Genomic DNA, 26,408 nt, shown 5'->3' with positions numbered 1-26,408 from the left:
CTTGCAGCGTTAACAGCATGATCCACAATTTTTTGGTTGCAGTAGCAAAAAGAATAAAGCGGTAAAACCGACACAAATTGAACCCGACTTTCACCGGCCAGAATGCTCTCGTCCCTTCGTGAAATCTCGCGTCGACAAAAACCGAAAAAAAACCGGCCACAAAAAGCGAATGCAGTGAGAAATAAAAAAAAAAAGAAAGAGAGAGAAAAAATTCGAAACAAAGCAAAAAAAAAAAAAAAACTCCAAAGAAAAACGATCGAAAGGTTGCTTAAAGTAACCAAATAGATTATACGAAACGTATATAAATATAAATATAAAATATATACATATATTTAAAAAAATAAGAAAAAATTAAAAAAAGGGAAACGCCGACAATGGAGAACGTTCCTTTCGTTGTTGTTCGAAGTGTTCCAGCAAACAGCGCCTGCAACAGACCGTGGATCGACGATCTTGGCGAAGAAGGAGAAGAAAACTCGTTAGGAAACGGCGGCGAATTGCTGAAAGAGCCCGAAGACTGAGGAAACGAGGAGCAAGATGGACGTACAAGAGCATCCGGTCCGCTGTCAATCGTGTACTCGGTTGGATTATGTGGAAAAATGGGAGAGGGAAAGATAGAAACGAGGAACAGGTTAGGTTCGAGGTCTTTTTGCGATCAATTATGAATTCGCGCGAGGATAAAGGAAAAATGATTCTTCTCGTGCAGAGAGATAAGTCTTAAAGCGATTGGAAATTTGTATTTCACAGAATGTAATTTTTCCCCCCTCTTTTTTCCGTACACCAATTTTATCGAGAAAGATCGATAAAATGTTCACATGATAGAAGTGAAAGAATCTTGTATCGTAGGAATATTTTACAAAGATCGTAAAAAAAAAAAAAAAAAAGAAAAAGAAAAAAAAGAAATATGGCGAAAAGATCGTAAAATGTTTTTACGAATGATCGTAAAGAAGATGGGGCGTATTTTATTGCAGGCATTTTCTTGTATATCGATGTCAGGATTAAAAAAGTATTATCTATTGTTATTATTATTACTCCGATATTTCATATTAAAAAATATCGAAATGTTCATATATATGTTCATAAGAATTACAAGTGTGAGATTTAGGTTATAAGAATTTCGAGTTGTGAACATTTCGAATGAACAAGCGGAAGAGAAGAAATAGGAAGATAAGTTGCTGTTTCCTGTGAAGCATTTCCTCTAAAAAAAAACCAAAAAAAATAGAGGAATTATTTAAAAAAAAATCGAAAGAAGTTATAAAATAGAAAAAAAAGAAAAAAAGAAATAATAATAAATAAATAAAATAACGACATTTGGGGATGTAGAAGATTTTCCAAGGCAAGATCGTTTTTATCGATTAATCTGGAATTTGTCGCGCAGAGACAGCGCCATCTGGAAGCGGACAAGTGGAAGCTTTCGAAGCTCTGACGAACTAACCTAAAATTCTGGCGCTGTTAGTTTCAGGCAGTATTGTTGATTTTCTGCTTTATTATATCTTACAAATAAACTAATCAATTTATAAATAATATTTAAAAATATATATATATATAAAATTCCCCTTTCCTGTAAAAGTATTATTGTGTAAAAAGAAAAAGGGAGAAAGTTTAATGTATAAATTACTTGCGATTTTATCGATTCTTTATTTTATTATCATTTAAATAAATTATACAATATGTATAATGTAAAAATATAAATATTTTATTTAAATATAATATAAATGTATGCAATGCATGAAGTAAAATTACCATGGTTTTTTAATTGGTCAAATAATTTTAAAAATTATTACTTTTTCACAGCATATTATATAAATTGTTTTCACCTTGTCAATAAATAATAACAATAATTCTTCATTATCATTCATCATCACAGGAAGTGGCAACCAATTTTCCATAATATTTTCCTGTATATGTAACTAACAATTAAACTAGATAATCCAAGATCTCAATTTCTTAATTTACACGCGATTCGAAAAAAATTCTAATCGAGATGATAAACGCCATGTTTGGATCGTCTAGGACAGCTTTGACAGGCATGGAAGACGCGAGTTGGACGAGTAAAATTCGCCTCATCCTAGCTAACTATTAATAGTAAAAATAATATAATAAATGTTTCGATGCCGTCTCATCAATTTCTTACTCTGGATCAAATAAAGGAAGAGAGCACTGAATCCATCTAATCCCTAACATGAGACAATGTTTCTTCCTCAAACTTCAAAGGAACTGGATGATTCTTTGGATACGAGTCATTAACGAAGTTCGTTGAAAAGATACGTGTCGTTGGTTTCTCCTTTTTCTGTCTTATTTCTCTTTTTTTTCTTTTTTTTTTTTTTTTATTTTCATAGAATGCTCGAGAGGGCTCGTGCATTGTATTCCAGAAGTGGAAAATTAAAGAGAAAAAAAAAAGACGTTGCTTCTTCCGTGTCCTTCCGCTCCATCATTGAAATGTTTAGACCGAAGAGTTAAATAAGCACAATGAGTTAAATAAAGTTTCTGTTTCCTTTTTCTTTTCGTACAAAAAGGATGAAATAGTCCATAGATTTTTAATAAGAACGAGAATATTGAGATAGGATGAGAGGGTGAAATCGTACCGTGTTAGGGGATGGATTAAATGGCGGAAGAAAATGGCGCCGAATTACGTGCTGTAAATAGTGTGTTCACCTTTGTAGTTGATTCGTCTCGATTTCGAGCCATGAATCGAGATGAATATCTTGATACTTGAGCAATAAATAATATCATTGCTTTTTTGTGTTCTTGGTTTATTGTAGATATTTTAGAATTCTTCGATACCCTGTCCTTTTTCTTTTTCTTTTTCTTTTTTTTCTTTTTTTTCTATCTTTTTTATATGTATCAGAGAATGATAAAAAAGAGTTAAAAAATTTTTAAAAATAGAAAGAAATCAAAAATGATTATTAATTACAATTTATTATTTTCTTGAGGTGGATATTACAAAAAACATTTTCTTTTTTTTTTTTATATATAAATATGTATACTATTTTTGATTGATTTTTGTATTAATATTTTATTTCTAGATTAAAAAAATTAACAAAAAAATTCTTTCTACTATTTATCATTTGTTATTAACCTTATCCTTAAATTATTCCAAATTAATTAAAAAATAAATAAATGAATAAATCTAGTATCTTTCATGGAAAATTTTTTTAAAACAACGATCACAGTTTGGACGGATAATTTTATAAAATTGAATATTTAGATTAAATTTTATTATAATCTCTACTTTCCATGATATTGGCCATCGACAACAAATTAATATTCTAAAATAAAGAAACTGAAATAAGCGTTGCCGTCTTATAAATTAAATGATGAATAACAAATTTATTCAAGATTGAATAAATTTGAAGAATTGAAATAACTGCTATTATAAATCCACTCTATTCTATTATTCTAATTTCATTACAATTTTTATTTTTGCAATTTTTATAAACTATTTTAATATAAATTATATTCTTAATAAACCATACCTTACAGGAGTAATGAGATTTAATCGTGCATCGATCGGAATATGAAACAGGTTTATCAAAGTTCTACATAAACTCAGAATAATAGAAATCGATTTTCGTTGTTCCCTATATACAATTCTCTATAATTCACCTCTTGACTCGATTCAAACTTGACCAAGTTTGATCCTTCGAATCGATTTTCTTAATTCCACAAGTCTTATATAACATCATTGAGACCTGAATATGAATCATAGCGTGGATTAAGGACGAATTATAATGGCGACAATTCTATATCAGAATTCGGCTCTCCTTTTACTTACTAATTAAATATTAACAGAACTGGATAGATTATCGACATACAAATTGTTTAACATGAATAATTAATTATTTTATTCTTAAATTACTTAAATTATTTGCCTTCTATTATCAAATTTTCACATATTTTGACAATAAAATTTTATAAAGTAAAAGAAAAATTCATAATTGGATCATGTATGACGTATAGAGGAATTAAATTTCCTCGAATCCTCCTCGAAGCAAAGTAAAATTTAAAATCTAAATATCTACGTGTCGATCAATGAAACACACTCGCATTAATATTTCTTTTCCCCTTTAATTCGTCGAATTAAGCTCATCTTCTAGAAGAAGGCGGAGGAGGGTTCGCAGAATATAGAATTGCAAAAGGGGATGATATCTCGACACGAAAAAGGCGGTGCCCAATTGCCTTGACTCACGAGCAGATCAAAATAATAGGTTGGTAATCTCGGCCCAAGATGGATTCCAATCGTCGGATACATTGTCCATGGATAATTATCAGAATCGAAATGGGCCTCCTGAGATTGGTGCTCTTTCACTGGAAACTGGTTCTCGAGAAAATATTTCCTGCTGTGTTGGAAGATCAAATGATGTTCTTTGAGATTTTTGGCGAAGATATCTTTGATAGTTTTTGTGGATACAGTAGAGAATATTGGGGAATTGTTTTATTGAAGTAGTGAAAAATTTGGAACAAGCATCAAGAGATTGAAATATTTTTTTTTCTTTGCACTTTTCATATTTCATTTAATTTTGTATCTTGTTTTATCTAAGTCTAATTTATATATTGTTATCTAAAGGTTGTATAATAGGATATTAGAGACAAAAGGCGTAATTTAAGATTAAAGTAATAAAAGAGAATTGCTCGTTAATTAAGTACTTATAAAATATTTTATTCCTCTTTTAATTTAATTGGAAAAAGAATTAATTGTATGGATAAATCGGATGCGAAAAAGAAAGTAGTGGAAAAAGGTAATGTATACGAATATTTTTTGAGTTAGATTCTTTTGAACGTTATTTTTTGATTAAATTATCAAATTCAAAAATTGAAAAATAATTTCTCTCAAATAATTTATTAATCAAAAATAGTTTCAATATTCTTCAATCCTCATAAATTCTTTTTTCTCTTATATAGTTTAAAAAATTCTGTAAATTTCACGAAAAACTGAAAAATAATTTTCAATAATTCAATTTTCAGAAATATGAATTTTTCTTCACAATCTTTACAGTTTTTTTTGCACAATTTTGTTAAAAAAATTCTATATATATATCTCATAGGATGCATGTTAAGAATTTATTTTAATTCGATTATTGGATAAAGGAATCTTGATGTGTCATTGACATATTTATTACACGTCAATTGGTGGCCAAATTTGTCATGAAATCGTTATAAATGACTCGTGACATAAGACTAGTTGCTAAAAGGAGACAATATTGCAATTATTGAAGAGACACGCTTTTCCAATTTTGAGACGACACTAATGAAATTATTTCCCTTTCGAGCTAACGAGCTACGAGTGGAGTCGAGAGGAAAAGAGAAGAAGATGGAGGATGAAGTTTGGAAATTGATGGGTTCTTGTGAAAAAAAATAGCAAAGATTAAAATTGTTATATTCTTGCGTTAGTAGTATTATTTGATTTTTAGAATTTTGGATTTAATCTGGAAATTTTTAAAATTTGAATCGAACTTTAAAATTTTAAACATTAAATTTCTTTTATTCCAAAACAAATCTGAATCTTATTAGATATTAATGAACTTTGGTCATTAAATTATTTCAAATTATTTTTGAAATTTGAATCTTTGAATTATAAGTTTTGATTTTACATTTTAAATTTTAAATATTAAACTAAACTAAATTTGGAATTTTTTAAATTTGAATTTGAAATTTTTTTTATTCACATTATTCAGAAATATTCACAAATATTTAATTGGTGAATTATCAATATTTCAAGACTTTAAGTTTTTAATTTTCATGTAATTTTGATTAATGATTTTGAAACTTAGATTATTGAATTTTCGAACATGAATTATTGAACATTGAACTTTGAAATTAATAGATTATTAAATTCTTAATTCTACTTTGAGTATTTAATTTTCGAATTTTTTAAGTATAAAATTTCTGAATGCAGAAATTTTTAAATTATCTATCAAGAGCAGGAAGGAATGAAAAATTCGACAATATACATCTTTTTTTTATATCTCTTTCTTTTATTGTTTCATGTTTCTACAAATTACAAATATTCTCTTCAAAAATATTTTCTTATTTTTTATTCGTTCAAGCTTCGCAGTTCTGGATGATCCTCAAGGGTTGATAATTGTTGACGACACTTATTAAAGAATCGGTACGCTCTGTGAAATCATTTGTGACAACAGAGCGTACAAATTCTAAAATAAATAACGTAACACACCGTCGAATTCTCACAAACTGTGTTTCATCTTCATCCTATTGTTGTTCCTATTTTTAAAATTTTAAATATAAAAATATTTTATCATTCAGTCTATATCATCAAAAACGAAACAAAATTACAAATTCTTCCAATCTTTCGTACAACTACGTCTTAATCCTAGCTAAATTATTGAATAAATATAATAAGATTAAATAATAATTGATTAATAAAATTTAAGAATAATTAAAAAAAATTTAATAAAATTTTCTCCTATCATCAATTATTAATATTGATTCAAGCGAAAGGAATTGCTGTAATAAAGCAACAAGATTTAAAATACAATAGAGACCTGTTGCACAATAACGCAAGATGTCGCTCGTTGAAGTCAAGGATTACACTCACTTTTGCCTCTTATATTGAAATACAAAAGAACCAAGAACAAATTTTTTTTCATCACAATGAAAAAAAAAGTTTGTTTCTAAGAAAAGATTTATATTTTCTCATCTGTCTGCTTGCTTTTAATTCAGTCATCTTACTCTATATATCTACTTCACATTTAATGGAAAATTAAATTTTTTACGTCTTACATAAATATCTGTATATCTATATCTATATGATTTTATATTTTTGTCTTGATGTTTAAAATCGATTCAAGATAATCCATGAATAGAGCGAATCAAAAATTCATTCATATAAATCATGAATGATTTATTGAAAATCATGATATAAATCTAATAAAAAAACGAACTATACTATTTTATTATTATTCTAAATTATCCAATATAAATTAATTCAATGTAGTAATTATAATTTAATTTGTGCTATAACACAATAATTAAAGATAATATAAAACTATTAGATATATAATAAAAAAAAATTTTTATATCATTATTTATATCATAATTTAATTAATAATATATATTCATTTATCATTTTTTCCTCAATCTCTACTTTACTTCAACGTCATCATAGAACTAACTAATCCACACCAACTTCCTTTCAATACTTCTTAATAAACTAACTTATATAATTAATTACATATTATTTTATGCAAAATACAAATTTATATTCAATTTTTCATTTTGCCCTTTTGTTCATTCATTATTTCTAACCTCCTTTCTAAAATCCAATCTCTATAATAATTCAAAACCAATAATTCTCTCCATCTGTCTTCCCAAAATGAAAATAGAGTCTCATACATTTCTTACTACATTTCTTATACTCAATGAATTAACCATATGTATAATTAATTATACATTACTTCATCATAAAATACAAATCACAGAATTTAGACACTTTTCATACAATATTCCTTCTCCTAACCTCAAAATCCAACACCACCAAGAATTCACGCCAACTTCCTTTCAATACTTAATGAACTAAGAATGATGATGATTCCCTCCACTGTCTTTCGAAAATGGAGTTACACGTTTCTGCATTCGCGGTTGAACACCCCTGCAAATTTAATCGGACCTCGATGCGGTCTGATACCTGGCAGAAATCTCGACCGCGGGAACACGGTTCACCTCGCAGAGGGATAGTCGATCTTCTGCCTCGTTTCTTGTGTCGAGGTCTGGGAACAGGCAGCTGACCTCGATCAAGGTATTTCCATTGGAAATTGGGTGAACGGTGATCGTGACGAATTGTTAGATATGGTACATTAGGGATGTAACGAGGATCACGATTGTAGGAACAATAAAGAATAGGATGGTTTGTTATGTACGTGTTTGAAAATCATATATCGTTCGTTCCATGTGATTATTTTTAAAGTATTTTTCAATAAATAATGAATTGATGATATTGTTTTCGGTTTCTTTAGAATTTTACAGTATCTGAACTAACAATATTGCTTGATTTTTTTAAAATATAAGATGATTTATAAATATTCATTAAAGAAGTGAATCTATGTATTAAATTAAGTAAAGATTTTTATCCTTTAACCTAATCTAATCTAGTCTACTTATATCTTAATTTTTAATTTATTAAATTTATCAAATAATTCTTATTAATTCTCATAATAATTCCAGGAAAATTTAAAACATATCCTTTTCTACATGTATTTCTAACGAAAATAATTTTTCAATATTTAAATTAACCAAAAATAAAAAAAAAATTACTACATTCTTTTTCGACGAGATATAATACATTCAGAAAATTTTCCAAGATTCTCAAGGATACTTTCTTCTCTTTCTCTCTCTCTCTCTCTCGTTCTCTCATTTTCTCCAACGTTTTCTCGTTCTATTGCATCCATCTAAATCTCAACAATCGAAGAAATTCAATTCTACCGAGTGTCACTATGAACGATTCTCAAATCTTAATTATACGATCATTCGTTGTACTCGATCGTATAGTTCGAGTGGCACGAGTTCCATAAGTCTTGTTGACGGTATACAATTATTTACGAGCGACGTAAATCGTATTTTTCAAGAAACGAAACAGAAGACTCTGATTGATCGTACTTCCACGCGAAAACGAATTCTGCCAACGATTTATGCCCCATCTCCCTCTTTTCTTTGTTATTCAATGAAATATATCTGGAAAACTAATCGACGACAATATGGAAATAAATTATAAATCTCTCTTGAATACTTTTAAGATTTCTTATCATTGAAAATTTCTCAATAATTTCTCGTTGTTATTCAAGGGGGGTTTTTTTCTTTTTCTCGCTATTTTGTCGAGTATTTTTAAGATTTCTTTTATTTGAAGATTTTGTAAATAACTTTTTATTCAGGATTTTTTCTTTTCGTCACCATCTTGTTAAATATTGCGAATCAAATAACAAATACGAAATGGAATATTTTTTTTTTAAATCTTTTTTAATTAAATTTACCATTATACTGTTCAAAATTTTTTCTTATCATTTTCTTTATTATTTTTCTATTTAATATCCTCACAAATTATAAACGATTACGTAATATTTTAAATATAATACTAATAATACATAAAATATAATATGATCTCTCTGTTATCGTTCATCTCCGCTTTCATATCTTCAATTGTAAAAATCGTTCTCTTCAATCGAAAGAAAAGATTCCAGTTTATTATTTAATAATACCTTATACATAAAAAAACAAGTTTATCGAGAAGAAAGAAAGAAAAAAAGGATGTTGTCGATGAAAGACGATGAAAAGAGTTGATCGGTAAAATCGGGGGGTGGGGAATGGGGACAAAAGGTGAAGAGTTTTTGCTCTCAAGAGCAAGAAAAGGATGGATCGTTGAAGAAACGGTAATCAGAGTTGGAAAAAGGTAAAGAGAAAGATGAATGGACCGCAAGAATGAGGTTTCCTTTCTCGCTAAGTAGTTTCGAGCCGCTTTGTTCCTCCAATGTCTGACTATACGCGGTCGATTCTACTTCATCACATTAATAACGAATAGCTTATCTCCACCTCTGGTAAATTATGGATTAAGTTTCGCTACGATTTATTTGTTCGATTTCTCAATGGGGATGGACGATAAGTTTTTAAAGAAAATGGACGAGACAATGGAAAGAAAAATAATGGCCAGGTAAAGGAAGATTTAGAAAAATTACTTCTCCAATTATTTTCCTACTTTGTTCTTTTATTCGATTCGCTTCCTTTTGTCGATTTAATAAAAAGTAGGAAATAAAATCTTGTAAGGAAACGAAAAATTAAATACAATTATACCGGTAAAACAGAATTTGAGGTAATAATACGTGAGAAATAAGAATAAGAAAAATAATGTAGGATAAGTAAAGATGAGTAAAATAGAAGTAAGAATGAAGCAATGATAAAGTTGCTTCTATAAAATATAATTTGTTAATCAAAAATTGGAAATGAAGTTCTTTTAAGAAATAAAAAAGAAGTTGCGATTGAAAAGTAATTAATGTAAGAAGATAAAAAAAAGAGAAAGATAAAATTAGACCCTTTTCACTTGTCCTTGGGAATCTGTCTTTGAAATCGATCTCAACAAATGTTTAAAACAAAATCTCATAGAAAGTAAGTGAATGGAAAAAGTTGCTAATAAAAGACGATTCAGAGTAATTACTTTTCCAATTATTCCCTTAATGTTTTCTCCGATTTTTCGATGGACCTACGGAATAAAATCTCGCGAAACTTGTACGTGAAAAAGAATTCGAAATAATTACATACCCCACCATTTTGTCCATCCTTTAACTTTTTTTATCTGGAAACTTTTTTCCCCCTTGATTTAATAGGAAACGAGAAACTGAAATACTTTTTGTATTTTTCTTTCACTCTTCGCCATAAATTCTATTCTTTCGTTTCCTAATAAAAAAACATTATAAATATCGAATAATAAATATATTTTAAAAATGTAGTTTCAATTTCTCGAAAAATCATAATTTTCCGAAAAATTAGATGTAGGAGGATGAGACCGAATTCCAAGGATATTTTTTATCTTTTTTCTTTTTCTCTTTGTTTTTGAAAAAAGTGAATTCCGTTCTTCTCTTTCTTCCAATAAATTCCAAAAAATTCATAAATAAAGAAATAGAGAAAGATGAAGATGAAAATAAAGAATGGAATGCACAATCGATTGTTGTGAATAAAAATCGTATTGCAATACGAGAAAAAGAAGAAAAAAAAAATTCGAGACGTCTCAAATTTTTTTAATTTATATAATCCTCTTCATCAACTTGATATTAAATTAATGAAGAATATATTCAATAGTGGTGTGAAAACGATCAATTATTTCTTTGATTTATATCCAATTTTTAAATTTCTTTCTATTCTTTGATGACTGCTATTAAGCATATTTTTCAATAGATTTTATTTTTATTCTTTTTCTTTTCTCGAATTTGTTTCATTTCAATTGAGAAAAATATTGAAGAATTTATATTATTTTATTTCGTATGTAATAACATAATATATAAATTAAGTTAATTTTAATACTTTTTTTAAAATTTTAAATACATGAGACAATACATGAGATTGTATATCATATAATAATTTTATATTACATTTTAATCATATAATGTAATTCATTTATGGCAATTTCAATAATTTTTCTTTTTCTTTTTTCCTATATTAATTTCTTATAATTTTTATTTCTTAGAAGAAATTTATCAATATTTTTTTCTTCTTTCCTTTTTTCCCCTTTTTTCTGCAAATAATATACAGTGAATTTTTTTTTATCAAATTTACATATATAATATTACATTTTAATATTATTACCTATTCTATTTCTTTACATTTCAAATTCTATTTCTTTTTTCTCCTTTCCACATGTGTTCCAGTTGTATGTCACTTTCTCTCTCGCTCCTTCATCTACCATTAAAATCAACAAAATTCTTCGCCATCGTCGATCAAGCCGTCGAATTCGACCGGAAACGAGCCATCCCCTCCATTTCAATCCCGAAATTCCACTTCCGCACAATAGTCGATGCAATTAAATCGTCTCGCATCGTATGCCATCAGAAGATATATTGAGCACCGTTGGGAAATCGTGAAATATCTATGAATCTGCAATTTTTATTTTTTTCTATTTAATCTATTTTTTTTATAGCATCTTTTATATATTATTTACTTTTAATTTATATAAATCCGCTGGCTTTCATATTTCCTCTTATCGATATTTATTTTCATAAATGTTCTCATTTTTTTCATATTCATTTTTCTTTTTTCTTTTTAATACTCTCCTTGAATCTATAATTTTTTCATATTTTTCTTTCGTAACTTTTTTTTTTCTTCAGAAAATTTTATTTTCTTCAAATTTTATCCATTCTTTTTAAATTCTTTTCCATTAATTTTTTAAATAAAGTTGATTATACTGAACAAAGAAAAATAGTTTTTATCATTCATGATAAATGTTAAGAGTGAAATGTCGGAAGGTTTAAAAGCGGCGAACACTCAATCGTCAAGGGCTCGAAGGCTCGAAAAGAACTTTAAAAAGGCCCACTCGACGACAACTCGACGTCTCAACGATTTCGAAGTTTCACAGGATGCACATCTTTCTTCATTCCTTTTCTGTCTCACTCTTAAATTGTCTTGAACGGAAATTCATTCGAACGTTTTACCAGACTTTTCCTTTTTTCATCGCCTATTCATTCGTGCACTCGTTCATTCTCATTCAGAAACAGATTCGTTCTTTTCTCTTTTTCTTTCTTTTTCTAAAATCTTTTAACGAACTTATATGACAATAGAAGAGATTTTATTATTATTAGAATTAGAATTTTAGAAATATAATTGTATAATTTTATTCGTCAATATTTTTTAAATTAATTTTTGAATTAATCGAAAATTTTCACGAATTGTTATTATATCTGATATAGTGTGAGATTTTATTTTTCATTGTTAATGATGCCTAAATTTAATTAAAAATAATTATTCGATTAATTCATCAAAATATCTGTACAACTTCTAAAATTTAACCTAACCAAACTAATTTTCAAATGTTTCTATTGCATGAACTATTTCAAACATATTCTCAACTTATAGATAAAAAAATAATAATTCAATAGAAAATCAAAAAATTTTTATTATCCTACCAACTTTTAAATTAACTTTTAAATTTCTATAATCAATAACAAAAATTAAAAATAAAATTCAAATAAAAAAGTTCTTCATACAAATCATATCATATACATGCGTAAAATTCACTCAACTATATCACAAACAAATAAACTTTCACATTCATCATTACCTCATTATAAATCAATACAGGAAGAAAAAAAAATAGACAATTTTCTCGTTTAGACTTTTTTTTTTTTTTATCTTTTCTCTCACGAACCTCTTTAATAATGTATCTATTGAAATAGTGCTCGAAGCAAATGTAAAATGTTACGCTGTACGTTGAAACGCCACCTATACTCACACTTCCTAAACACTTTTCTCGCACGGAAATCACGTATCCATTTTTCGATCCTTATTCAATCGATAATCGATGTGGAAATTTTTCTTTTTATCTTTTTTTTTTTGTTGATAATTTTTCACTCATTTATTTAGGAGCTTGGAACGATGTCGGATTTATTATCGAGCGTTCCTTATTGGATATAATAAAATCTTACACGCTAAGGAAGTCGCCTAGAATTATATAGTATTGTTAATATATAACTTGTTAATATATTATCCGAAAATCATGGTTTTTTTCGCTCTTTTTTGCTTATGTGCGTCCTGATAAAACTTCGATATTCAATAATCCATTTCGTTCTTTTTTTTTATCTTTTTTTATTTATATATTTTTTTATTGATATATGGAATGATTCGAGGTAGAATTGCTTTAAAATTTTTTTGCTTTAAAATTATTTTTGTTACTTTTGATTTTTTTTTTTTTTTTTTGCAATTTAAATCGTATATATATGTATGTACAAACAATCGAAGATCGAGATTATGAAAACTTGAAAGATAGATTGAGCCACAATGATTGCGTATCCACATGGACACAAGCGCCACCTTTGTCACTTTGTGTTATAAAAATACATGGATAAAGTGTAAGCGAAGTTTGAACGAAGTGATCCGCAACAATTGTAGCTTTTAACAAATGTGTTTATTCAAACGGGATTATATAATGTTCGTGGTGTAGAATATAAATTCGATTCTTTATGGATTTTTGATGAAACATCTTTTCTACTTGATTAAATTAATAAAATCTTGATTTATTAGATTAGAATAGATTTATAGATTAGAACTCATAGATTATTCATGGAGATTTGGAATCTTAAGCAACTTATTTCTATTTAATTCAATAATGAAAATATTAATATAAATAGATTCGTGTCGTTGTTCAATTTGGGGGGATTTTTTCCTCTCCTTTTATTATATTAGACATAAGAACAGTTATATAGAAGAAATTGTAAGATGACTAGTAAAATGCAAAGATTAATTTATTTGCTGTCATATGGCTGAATTTTATCATGGCGAAGATTGTGACATTTCGATCGTAACATCGTGACAAATTTCAAATATTTGTACGAATATACGGTTCTTGTGATGTGACAAATTTCCAATATTGATACGATCACCTGACAAATTTTTACGCTAGTGTCATTAAATATTGGAAATACTATTGTAGATGTTTTCATCAAATATATATTTCACGAACACTATTATATATATTTTCATCATATAAGCTTTTATCATACAAGAAAAATTTTAAAATTACATTGTATTATAAATTTTCCATATATATTTTCTCTACCGTATTACAGAATGTTTATATTAAATTTGTCAATTCATCGATTTCCATTCAAATACGTAATGGCAGTACGTAATCAAAACCTAACCTCTCCGTCTCGAATTAACAACGTTGCATCGAAAATCCATATTCGAATCGATTTCTATTATTATTTTTAAAAAAATTGAAAAATTATTCAAATTTGGAATAATTTCTACCTCGAAACATTCGTCCAACAATAACAATGACGTTAATCGATCGGTTGACATCCGTGACGGGAAACAGGTTAAGTGTTTAAGTATCATTTACGCTAGACTCGAGCTAATTTTCACTTTAGATAAATCATTTCTTCGCCTAATCTCAGAAGAACAGGTATATAATCGCTAATAATTTCTGTATACTACCTTCGTGATATTTTTTTCTTTTTTTTTTTTTTTTATTTTCATTGCTTTCATTCGTGAAACAGGTAAAGTAGATTATCATCTCTACTATTTGTGAATCGCTTACCGGCTAGGATGAATCATTCTACAATTTAGGAATTTCAGATGTTGGTTAATCTGAGGAGAACGAATGTTCTCGTTTTGATCTCGATTATCTGTCTATATCGAAAATGTTAAAAATTAAGTTTGATAAATATTTAATTCTTGTTTTCCATTATTTGATTTAGCGAAGGAGAAACAAGAAAAACAAATTCGTGAACCAGAGAAAGATGGGAAAATTATTAATTTTGATTAAAAAGTCTAATTTAAATTTATCTCTCGTAGCAATTCGACTCGTGTAAATCTCTACTCGTGGTAATTGACTAAGACGAATGATTTTTAATTGACCAATACGAGCAGCATGGAAATAGGAAACCGTGCAAGAGAAAAATTGTTATTTAATAAAATTCTTCGTAGAAGTGTTTATAAATCTGCTTGACGACTTCTTTCAAAACTTTTAATCATTGGAAAAGAAGAGGAAGGAAAAAAATAAATATTTAGAAAACAAGATTAAAACGAGGTAATACGCAATCTCCTCACACCAACCAATAAGATATTACGCAGTTTTTTTTTTAATATCTCACGCGTGCGTTCGTTAATTACAATTATTAAGGCTACTTCAAGCGGTTACAATACGGTAGTAATAATAATCGACAAACTCTCCATTCGATTTCGACGTCTATCGATCTTTTATCGCTACTATGTATATATTTATAATATATATATATATATATTTATACATATATATTTATATATATATATACTCCATATATATATATGTATATATATGTATAATTAAGTTTATGTATAATCGGTGTAATACTTCCAGTTTAGTGTCGTTAATCTTTTAGTAATGGTAATAGTTAATGGTAATAGTAGTAATTAGTAGCAATATAGTAATAATAATAATTCATAATAATAATAATCAATAATAATAATAGTAATAATAGTAATCATAATAATAATAATATTATCATTATTATCCTCACTGTTCCTCATTAAACTGTTGTCTGTATGTAGGTTACATAATATATATATATATGTATATATATATATATATTTATATATCCACGCGGGTTTCATTTTTTCTCTTCCATTTCTTTTTTTTTTCTTTTTTTCTCTTTTACCATTTCTTTCAAATTACTACCTTATTCTTTTTTCTCTTTTTTTTTTTGCCTCCCTCTTTTCTCCTTCGTGAACGAATCTTACGAACTATAGAAATATGTCGGATTGACCACGAATGATCGAGCCATCGAGAAATTCTTTCCTTTTCACGCGCTTTCACCGTATTTTCGCTTTTATCTCGTCCGCTATCACGGGTTTTTGTGGTCCAATTTTTTTTTCTATTTCTCGCGATCGCGGTGGCCAATTCTTGCTCGATTGGAATTGACGATGAATCGATAGTTGTCTATTTCTCTCATTTTATATTTCATATTTTCCTTCGATTCTTTTCGAAAATATATTAGAATTATAATATACGTTTTTCTTTATTTATTTATTTATTTTTTTTTTTGCATTTGAATATTATAGGAATAAGTTTTGAAGTATTTTGAAGAGGGATCCAGTAGAATATGTGGCAAGTGTTGTCATGGAAGGAAAATAGAGGAGAATAAACTTGAGAAAATGGGATGGAAAAAGTCGAAGAACTAAATGGGAAACCGATAGAAGGAGGAAGAAGGAATCGAAAATCGATCATCGTGAATGAAGCTGAGAGGTTTCTGAAGCAAAACCAAAACGCAAAAAGAAATAAAGTATATGGCGAATAGACAGATAATCTAATGGTATCATCGAATAAATAAATTTCAATCTTTTCAAATTACGTGTAATAAAATGAGAATAATAAAAAATTATAACAATTACTTATTTCATATCAACATTCGACAATAATCTAATCAATCGAATTAATGCAATATTTAGCAAATTTAAACTTAACGAATATTCAATTAATTATTAATTATTATTATAAAATAATAATCTAAATACTATAATTTTCAGGATCATATAATATCGTAATGTGAGAAATTTGTTTTTGAAGAATTAAATCGATACCCAAGAAATTAATGATAAAAGATTACACAGAGAAAATAATACGAATGAATCATCGAAATAACATTTTCCAAGCCTCGAAGAATTCCGTTTCGTCTCTGTTCGAAGCTGTTCGTGATTGTGAACGTGTCATCGAGAATCCCCCTTTTCCAGCTCTTGTTAGACCAAGCACTTATGGCTGCGGTGGTATGAAGTGGTATGAAGCGAAGAAAAGAGGTGAAAGAATCGGCGAACCAGTTCTCGAATAAATCGAATTCGAGGGTCGCTCAAGAGGCGAGTGTCAGCTTCGAATAAAAGGAAGCTGACCGATGGAAATTCAACTGTGAAAAGAATTCGATCTTCGAATGTATGAAATGTCATAAAAAGAATCCATAAGAAAATCTCTCATGGAATCATAAGATTGTTCAAAGTGTAAGATTGATGAATATAGAAAAATTGTTTTCTTTAGACAAAAAAAAAAAATTGAAGAAGTTTAAATTATCCAATTGAAACAACATTTCAATCAAGAAAAGAAAAATGAATATCTTTATTTCTCGAAGAACAAAGATTGAATTTTACCTAGAACTCAACCTTTCTCACGGATGTTCCTAATTTCCTCAAATGTTTTACATTTAACGAGAGAGGGGAAACGAATTAAACAACTTAAAGAACTTTCGTATATACGTATATAGAACGGAATTTCTTTACACTAAAATTAAATTAAATCGAATAAAATCCTCCAGAGGACGTTTCGCTGGAAACTAAAGTGAAATTAAGAAACTTGAATCACCAATTAAACTCCCCGTTTAATTTATACATTTTATTACGTATTAAGAATGGTTTCTTCATTAACCCAGAAAAAGGAGAAGAAAAATATAAACGTCGTTGCAAATAAAAGAATAATAGAGAGGTAAATAAAAAGAAAATATAAAAATCGATGAAAATGGAGCATCACATATTTTTTCATCAAACCAAAAAGAATTATACAAACCAAAGAATCTATGAGAATGGTGGAGCGCATAGAAAATCGATTGAAGGATGGAAATTTCACAGATATTCGATCAAAATTGTTCGACAACTATCGACTGGCCAGCGTCCAGTCAGCAAGATAAAGGCCAGGACAATAATCGATGGTTAGCGCGGTGATGTCGAAGGGATCCCGTAGCTTCCATTCGCGGTCACCTGGTCGCTGGAAACGACGTATTAGCCACGAAGCACAAGGAGGAGCACCATCGTGATCGCGACGATCGCGAGGCTGTTGTTGGACACAAACGATGGGGCCGAGTTGCAACCGTCCTGCTGGCAACAATACGTCATCGTGCTCCAGGCCTCTGTAACAGGACGATTGAATGGACATTTTAATTACGAAATCGTGAATGATGATGATTAATCTTCCTCGAGATGATTGCGAACGTTACGAATATTTACGAGATTTTTAATCTTCGTTCTGCTGATAATAACTCGTTTATTTTACTTGTCTCTTATTTGACTGACCTGTACTACTTGACAAATGATTTTTTTTGTTATACAGGAGATTTGGAACAGAGGTATTTTTGTATTCTTATTCTTTTGAATTCTTATGTTTTTGTTTATCTATATAATTTACATATATATATTTGTTCATATGTGTTTATTTTTTATAGGTATTTAAACATATCACATATTTTTGAAAATATGATTTTTGAAGAGATAATTGAAAGTATATTATTTTAAAAAGGTATCGAATTTTATAATTAGAGTTAAGTAAACTGATTAAAAAATGATTAGTTGATGATTATCAGAATTAAAAAGTAAAGTATAAAGGTAAATAGTAGTAATTAAATTTCAAAAAATCCATGCGCCATTTTTTTTAAAATTATATTCTCCTACTATAAAACTGAAAAATTTCTGCCTCGAAATTTCTAGGAAAATTTCACGTGTAATCTCTTATTAAATTATATTCTAAATCGAATTTTTGAACCTGTGAAAAATTTCGACTTTGTATTAGGAGAATATGATAAATAAGGAAGTGGTATGCGAAATTTTTACACGATTTTTGAGAGCTAGAATTTTGAATAAATTTTATGTTAAAAGTATAATTATTTTAGTTCTATTTATTATTTATATACACTTGCCATTTATTAATAAATATACACATAAAATATAAGATATAAGAACCGATATAAAGAAATTAAGACTATTATTGTTGACTTTTTAAATTTATACTATAAAATATACAAATTTGTATACATTTTCGTACACATTGCCTTTCAATAATTTCCAATATTTAAATATTCATTCAATTACATCCTAATTCATAAACATAATTTAATTAATTAAAATTTTCCCTCGTCTGTATCATGCAAATGATATTCTCACCTCGAACAAATACCGAGCAAATACAATTGTATAAAAAAGAAAATGCAATTTCATAACTGAGGAAGGATCGTTGGAAAACAAACCAATTAACCTTTAATGCACAATCCAATCTCCTTTCTCGTTGAGTGAAACAAGCGAAATGAGAAACTTATTAAAAGTAGGCCATAGGGAAAGGGAAGAAGTTTTCGGAACAAAAGGAGAGGTAAAAGACCTCGTTAAGAGAAGGAAAGTTCATTGACAAAAGGGATCCGTTTTAATCGAATCCCGGAGGAAAGGTCGGCGAATACCAATTTCGCCAAAAGAGAGACGAAGAGGCAGGGAGAAATGAGAATGGGCACAGAAAAGAGAGAAGGTTTAAAAAGTCGCGGCGGTTCTATCCGGTGAATTCTTTATTTCCTCTCCTCGAGAACTGTTTCCGGCAGCCGTTTCGAAAGCTCGTAAACAAGAATAAAAATCTAGGGACGATTTACAATGGCGAGAGTCGCGTAAAAATTCGTGAAAGCTCGTCTCGTGGAAGGGTAGAGCTGAATGGTATAGGAGGTTCGCTATTATTCCACAGTATAAAAAAAGAGAATTATCGTTTCGCTGCTTGTAACTTTAACGGCGATGAATTTGACCTTTAATGCCTGCGACGGTGACATCTAGATCGTTTTCGATGATCGAAAGTTTTTTACAGGAGCAGGAAAATTTTCTTTTCAAAATTGGAGATTTCTGTTTCATTGTATATTTTGTTTTAAATTTATTTTTCTATTATTCGTTTAGAATTGACGATGATGTTAAAGTTTGGATAAAAGTTTTTTACAATAATCAAACGGAAAGAAAATTTTCTAAGAATGAAATGGTTTAAGATGAAGTGTGATACAATGAAATAATAGGGAAAAAATGAGGAAGAGATGTGAGATGGTATTTTGTAAATTTGTTTTTCTATTATTTAGAAAAATGCGATTTTATAAGTTTGTGAGGAAGTTTATAAGGAAATTGTGAAAATTTCAAAGTTTTTCAAAGAGAAATCTCGAGAAAGAAATCTCTTCGGAATTATAAACAATAAATTTCGACGAATATTTAAGAAAAGCTTTGAAATGTAAAAGAATATTATAAATATAAATAAATAAATGTAGAAAATTATATAAGTTATAAAAAAATATCTAAATATAAAATATACGCATATTTGTATTCACTTTTGCAAGATTATCTTTCCAAATTACTTACCATTCACAAAAGATATCTCTTACAAAAATCAGAAAATGTGTCACATCTAGAAAATTTATCTTCCTCCAAAAATCCTTCTTCCATAACCCTTTCCAAACAACTTGCCACTCGTCCAAGCGATTTTTCTATCCGAGAGGGGACGAGACATCGATGGCGCAATAATCGTGTCGTCGAAGGATCGATCCTCGGCTGGTTGAGGGTGAAAAATCCAGCCTCGTTTATACACCGTCGAAACGAGTGGAAATTCGATGCAAGGGGTGGAAATAACAGGTTTAAGAAACGTGGAAAATGAGCTCGGCACGAATAAACTATTTTATTTTCTTAGGAAAAATTCTCTTCTGTTGTTAGACCAAACCAAATGCGTTTCTACTTGATCCCAATTCCCAATATTTCCATTCTATCGGTTTTAACGATTGAAATTACGAATGATAATCGATCCTAATTTATGATACCAAGTAAACAGAGTGTTATTTAAATATCATTGACGATTTTGGAAGAAAAATATTCTCCAAAAATAAGGGATTTGTTAAAAATAAGGGATAGAGAGAGAGGTATGAAAATATTTTTAAAAACAAGCAAAGTATACGAGGTAAAAATATGTCACGAAGAGGGGCGTGAATAAAACAGATCTAAGCAGAGAACAAAATTCTCATGGTCGCAAGATTCGGTGGAAACAGGATTTCCGGTAGGGTTGAACGATACGTACGCTCTATTACCTGTCGAGGGGATCACAAAAGTTTCGAATTGGATTTTCACTTCGAAAGCGTCTCGTCTGCCCCTCTAATCGCGTTACGCGCGTCTGACACGTTATTTCTTTTCCTTTCCCTCCTCCCCACCACTACTTTTTTTCCTTCTTTTCTGATCCTCGTTCGTTCGAGATCTCTTTAACTTCTTTCTTTCCGGCGAAGTTTGCCCGACACCTGATTTAATTAGGAAATTCAGAAGCGGAGGACACTTGTCGTCGATAATCGATTCTTTTTTTTTTTCTTCTTTTTTTTTAATCCAAAGTGTGATTAGTAAAGTGTGATTAGTAAGTTTGTTTCACAAATTTTTTTTCTTCCTTTATTTCTTCTTTTTTAATACCAATCGAGTAATACAAAAATATGAGTAATACAAAAGCAATCATAATCAGAAATGGTTTAATATAATGATACAGTCTGATAATATAGTCGGACAATAAAAGATGAGATAAGATGGTACAGTTGATCAAGTAACTTTATACGTGATGATATCAAGTAGAATAAGTCAATGATAAGCACAGATAGCCGATACACTTTATCATAACCTCAAAATTCATTTCGTTATTGTTTCAAGAAGATGGCCACGCGAGAATGAATAATACAGTAGAATAAACCAATCATTTCTCCATCTCTGTCGAGCGAAAAAAATTTGGAATTAAATAAATAAAAAGGTGAAACGAAAATTGTTATTTTATTCTTTATCCGCCGATCTTCCAGCTTAGTTACCGTTTAATTTCCTCTTCCGATCCACCACCCCCAATATCCCTTGACGCAGCCACCCACAGTCGGGAAATTATTGGGGCGTAAAGCTCGGGAATTACGAAAACAGCTGTATCGCGTTATCAAACAGGAGGGAGCACGCCCGACGCGATCGTGAAATAACAATAACAATAATAGAGAATGAAATTGTTCTGACACCACCCTCGAGGGAATAATTTTCATTGGCGTTTCGAGGAATAATATTTATAAATACGGGGAGATTAATTGCTTTAGTTACGTCGAGGATTACCATTCGTATCCCCTTGCATTTTGCATTTCGTTCGTTGATCAATTGGGAATCGTTTTTCTCTCTTTTATTTCTTCAAATCCTTCAAATGTTCGTATTCATAACGTGAGCAAGAATATAAAAAAGTATATAATACGTTTAAGTAATTATTTATTTTGTTTATCGTGTATCGATGCATTTTATTTTAATATTATTACGTGTCATTTTGATACATTTTAGAGGCGCTTATTATTTAAATATGCGCATCTCTGATGATTTGGCGCAGTGCAGAATTTTTCGCGGGATAATTGGGTGAAATTTTAAAATTGACAATTCTCATTCGCGAAAGACATATGAAAACATATTTCAAATTGTTCGTTCGATAGAAATTCATTTTGTGGATGTTTTGTAACATGTTTTCTGCATTCACGGTGATGGATGAAATATTTTTAGAGAAACAGAAGGATAGGAACGAAAAAGATGAAATATGACATAAATTTTTTTTTGTTTGTAAATTTGTAAGTGAGGATTGTAGATGGGTTTTGAATATAGGTGGAAATGGAAAATTCAAGGTACTCACCCTTTTCCACACACGTTGGCACGCAGTCTCGAACTATCGACCCTTCGCTGACATATTTCTGAAAAAAGAATAAAAGAGACATTGTCTTTTTAAATCGTCTTTTTAAAAGTTTCTTACAAATTAATTTATAACGAGCATTGACACGCGATAATATTTTATTTGAGATAATTGAATCACCGGATAAGCCTAACAATTATTTTAACAGAATGTTTAATTGAAATTAATATTTTTATGAACACGATTAAAGAATTTGATTATTTACTCCATCTCTTAGCAATAAATTTTAGATGAAACATTTGCATTTGCATATTTAAATTTTTTATAAATGTACAAATATCCGCAATAATAAATAATAAATATTATTCTTTAATCTCCATTGTCACTCTTGTTAATAAATGTAAATATCAGTTAATGACTCTTTATTATTTATTATATCAATCAAAGGTAAAAAAGGAAATCTTAGAAAAAAAGTAAATTGAACGTTAAAAGATTTTTATGTGCAAATAATGTGTAAAAAAATTTTAGAAAACTCGACAGGTGGAATTACATAGCTTGGAACGTTGGATTAATTCTCTGCAACCTGTCTTGTTAAATAAATCCGCAAAATTGAAATGGATTCAAATACAAATTGATAATATTACAAATTTAAATTATAATCAGTAATTAATTTTTCGTTGTCAAAGATTTCGTTGTGAATTCTGCGCAGAGAAAATATCCAATTAAATGTGTAAATCCGTTATTAAAGGAAAATGATTCTTATTACTTTCATGTTCCAACGTTTATTCATCGATATTACAATTCTTCAAAATAGGGATTAATTATTTAAGAAATATAAGATGGATGTATTTTACAAGGAAATTCATCTAAATTTATTTAATTTAAATTTTTCAGGATGAAAAACTTAAAGGATTGTTAAAAAAATTTTAATATTTGTATCCTTTTCCTTTTTCTAAATAGAAAATAAGAAAAAAGAGGAAAGTAGAGCATTATCAAGATTGAAAGCTAATAATAGCACGTCTGGATCGCATCCAACAGTAAATCACAATCAAAAGAAAATGAAAATTTTTTGTTGAAAGATTAGATATTTAATGGTATTTCAATCCTATTATTTATTTTTTCTTTTTATGCAACATTCTCCGTAATAATAAATAATTACATTAACTCTATAATTTCGTCATGGAATTTCGTTCCTTCAAGATATGCCATTACAAGATCAATAAATGCAAATGAAATGAGACTCTTGCACAGCATTGTGCATATTATTGGAAAAATAATGGATACATCTAAATGATTAATCAACACGTGAGATGCACGTTAGAGTGATCAAAAAGTCGAGATATGAAAATTTGTAGGCGAAACAGTAATTTGATTTTCGTGTAGAAAGTGCTGATAAACAATAATGTTTTTTAGAGCCAAATTCTTTAATGATTTGATTTCTTTAAAGGACTAAATTCAAATTTATCGTAGAGATTTAGTTTGATGAATTAGATAAAATTTAAAAAAGATGTAAAATAATTAAATCTAATTGAAATATGATCTAATGACCATTCTTTATTGTGCGAAATATTTTACTACTGTTAAAAATATTAATGATAAAAATTGCACAGACTTTTTTGGAATATTTCAGAACAATCTCAATTACCTTCTGAATATTTCAGAATACCATAAAATATTGTTTGAATTATTTTTCTAAAACATAATAATTATTTAAAACTCATATTTTCCAAATACAGAGTTTCAGCAATACAGAGTTTCAATAATTATTCCATAAAAAACAAATTCATTTACAATCAATTAAATTAATCCAATAATGATCAAAGAGGGTAGGCTAAACATATTTAAATAGAAAAAATAATTATCTAGAATTAGATATATTCATGATCAAAATACAGAGTACAAGTGGAAAATATATAATGAAACAAACAGCATGGATCAGATGTGCCAAACATATTATATTTAACTAGATTAAACCATGATCTAGATATATTCTAAATATATTCATGATCAGAATACAGAGTACAAGTGGAAAATATATAGCTGTAATGAAACAAATAGCATGGATCAGATGTGCCAAACATATTTAGCTAGAATAAACCATGATCTAGATATATCCTAAATATATTCATGATCAGAATACAGGGTGCAAGTAGAAAATATATAGCTGTAATGAAACAAATAGCATGGATCGGATGCGCCAAACATATTTATCCAGAATAAACCATGATCCGGATATATTCTAAATATATTTATGATCAGAATACAAGTAGAAAATATATAGCTATAACGAAACAAGTAACATGGATTAGACAATAAATTACTAATGACAAGAAAAAAAGATACAATTCCAAAACATAATAGAGTATCACAGATGAACAAGTGGATCGAACCCACCAACGATCGAATAAGTAGAACAAGTAAATAAATAGTGACGCAAAATCATACTGAGATAAGTAACGATGATGAAATCGATTGTATACTCTGTATCATATTCCAAAATTCATTTTCCCATTGTTGGACGTGGAAATTGTTGTTATTTCAAAGAGGCAACGAGACGCAATATTTATCGTCAAATATTGTTGTAAACGTCGTGAGGAGGCGTGCCACGGAGATCAATCGTGTTTATCGCAAACGCCGCGCGTTCATGCGATTCTGGGACGGTGGCCTGCAATAACGCAAAACAAATACCTCGTTAAGTACTCGATTCTCGCCGCTTCCGTTTGAGGAATCTCGAATCGCTGCTGTTCCTCGACGCGATTACATCTTTACAGCAAAGAAATTAGACAGAACTCTCCACACTGAAAAATATCCTGACGATAAAAATATCCAAATTTTTAACTTAAACCCTTTCTCGAGAACGAGTCGAAAGGTCTGTTTCCTCTGCTTCTCTCCATTTCTTCTCGCCAAGTTTCGACGTTTCTGTCGATAATACACGAGAATACTATGAAATCAGCCCGCGAAGGGGTGATTAGAAAGGACGAGGTCATCACTCGATCGTCCCCTCTGATTGGACGAATTCGAAGTTCCTCGAAGCAGACGCTGCGTCATAGGCGGCCAGTGATCGATACCCAATGATTATAACGCCCGAGGATGTCTCTGCTGCTCTTCCAGCGCGTGTTAAATTTCCATCTATTCACCCTCTTTGCGTCCATAAATTCACTTTTCTTCGATATCTGTTTGGTAGATTTTTGAGGCTGACCGACCGTTGATTTATACTACTTGTCAATTATCCATGATTTATTTCATCTTATATTTTAAAAAATAACTTTTTTATAATATATATCTTGTTATATGTATTTCGATTAAGATTTAGGGGTATGAATTCATTTGGAAAGTGAAGATGAAGCAAAAAAATAAAAAAATAGAGAATTTAATTAGTTAGAAAAGAATATGACCTATTACTTTGGATATAAATTTCATTTATAAAATTAAAATTTCATCTTCAAAACTTCTACATCTATTTATTATGATATTTAATTAATACCATTTAATTACCATTTTCTTCATTATTTATTCATTTCCAGTGGATTCAAACGATAATTCCTCGCCAATTCCAATTAGAACGCGCCTGCCTTTTTTCACTCTTGTCAAAAATCCCTATCGAGTTAATACCGGATATATTGGAAGCGAAACGAGAAGCGACACTTGTTTCCATCCATAAACTCGTAAACGTCGATACGTCAATCGTCTCGTTTCATCCAAAACGCATTGCTCGACAGAGAAAACCTTTCACTTGATAAAACACGGACTAAATAATTTTTTCGTTCGTGTTTAGAAATGATATAGAATATCATAC

At 29.1% G+C, this 26,408-nt stretch overlaps 2 protein-coding genes across 19 annotated transcripts in view; one reads left to right on the top strand and one right to left on the bottom strand.

Moving 5' to 3' along the window:
* The window catches only part of LOC107998030 (MICOS complex subunit Mic60), a 52,718-nt gene extending 49,982 nt beyond the window's left edge, over positions 1-2,736 (top strand). For 6 of the 18 annotated variants that reach the window (XM_062085577.1, XM_062085574.1, XM_062085572.1 and 3 more), the window contains one exon: positions 407-2,736. In XM_062085577.1, the coding sequence (XP_061941561.1) occupies positions 407-718 (312 nt within the window). In that variant the 3' untranslated portion in view covers positions 719-2,736. Of the gene's footprint in view, positions 1-42 lie in introns of all 18 variants that reach the window. The other 12 variants (XM_062085594.1, XM_062085588.1, XM_062085582.1 and 9 more) reach the window with 2 other exon arrangements.
* Positions 2,737-12,809: 10,073 nt separating this feature from the next.
* Positions 12,810-26,408, bottom strand: part of LOC107998027 (U-scoloptoxin(05)-Sm1a) — a 102,818-nt gene continuing 89,219 nt past the window's right edge. The window contains exons 3-4 of the mRNA XM_017057033.3: positions 22,616-22,673; positions 12,810-18,074 (exon numbers count right to left, since the gene is read on the bottom strand). Of these exons, the coding sequence (XP_016912522.2) occupies positions 17,947-18,074; positions 22,616-22,673 (186 nt within the window). The 3' untranslated portion in view covers positions 12,810-17,946. The remainder of the gene's footprint in view (positions 18,075-22,615; positions 22,674-26,408) is intronic.

This window comes from Apis cerana, linkage group LG15 (assembly GCF_029169275.1).
Source record: "Apis cerana isolate GH-2021 linkage group LG15, AcerK_1.0, whole genome shotgun sequence".
Lineage (NCBI taxonomy): Eukaryota > Metazoa > Arthropoda > Insecta > Hymenoptera > Apidae > Apis > Apis cerana.
Note: the sequence above shows the minus strand (reverse complement) of the source record. Positions and strands in the feature narration are given on the sequence as shown.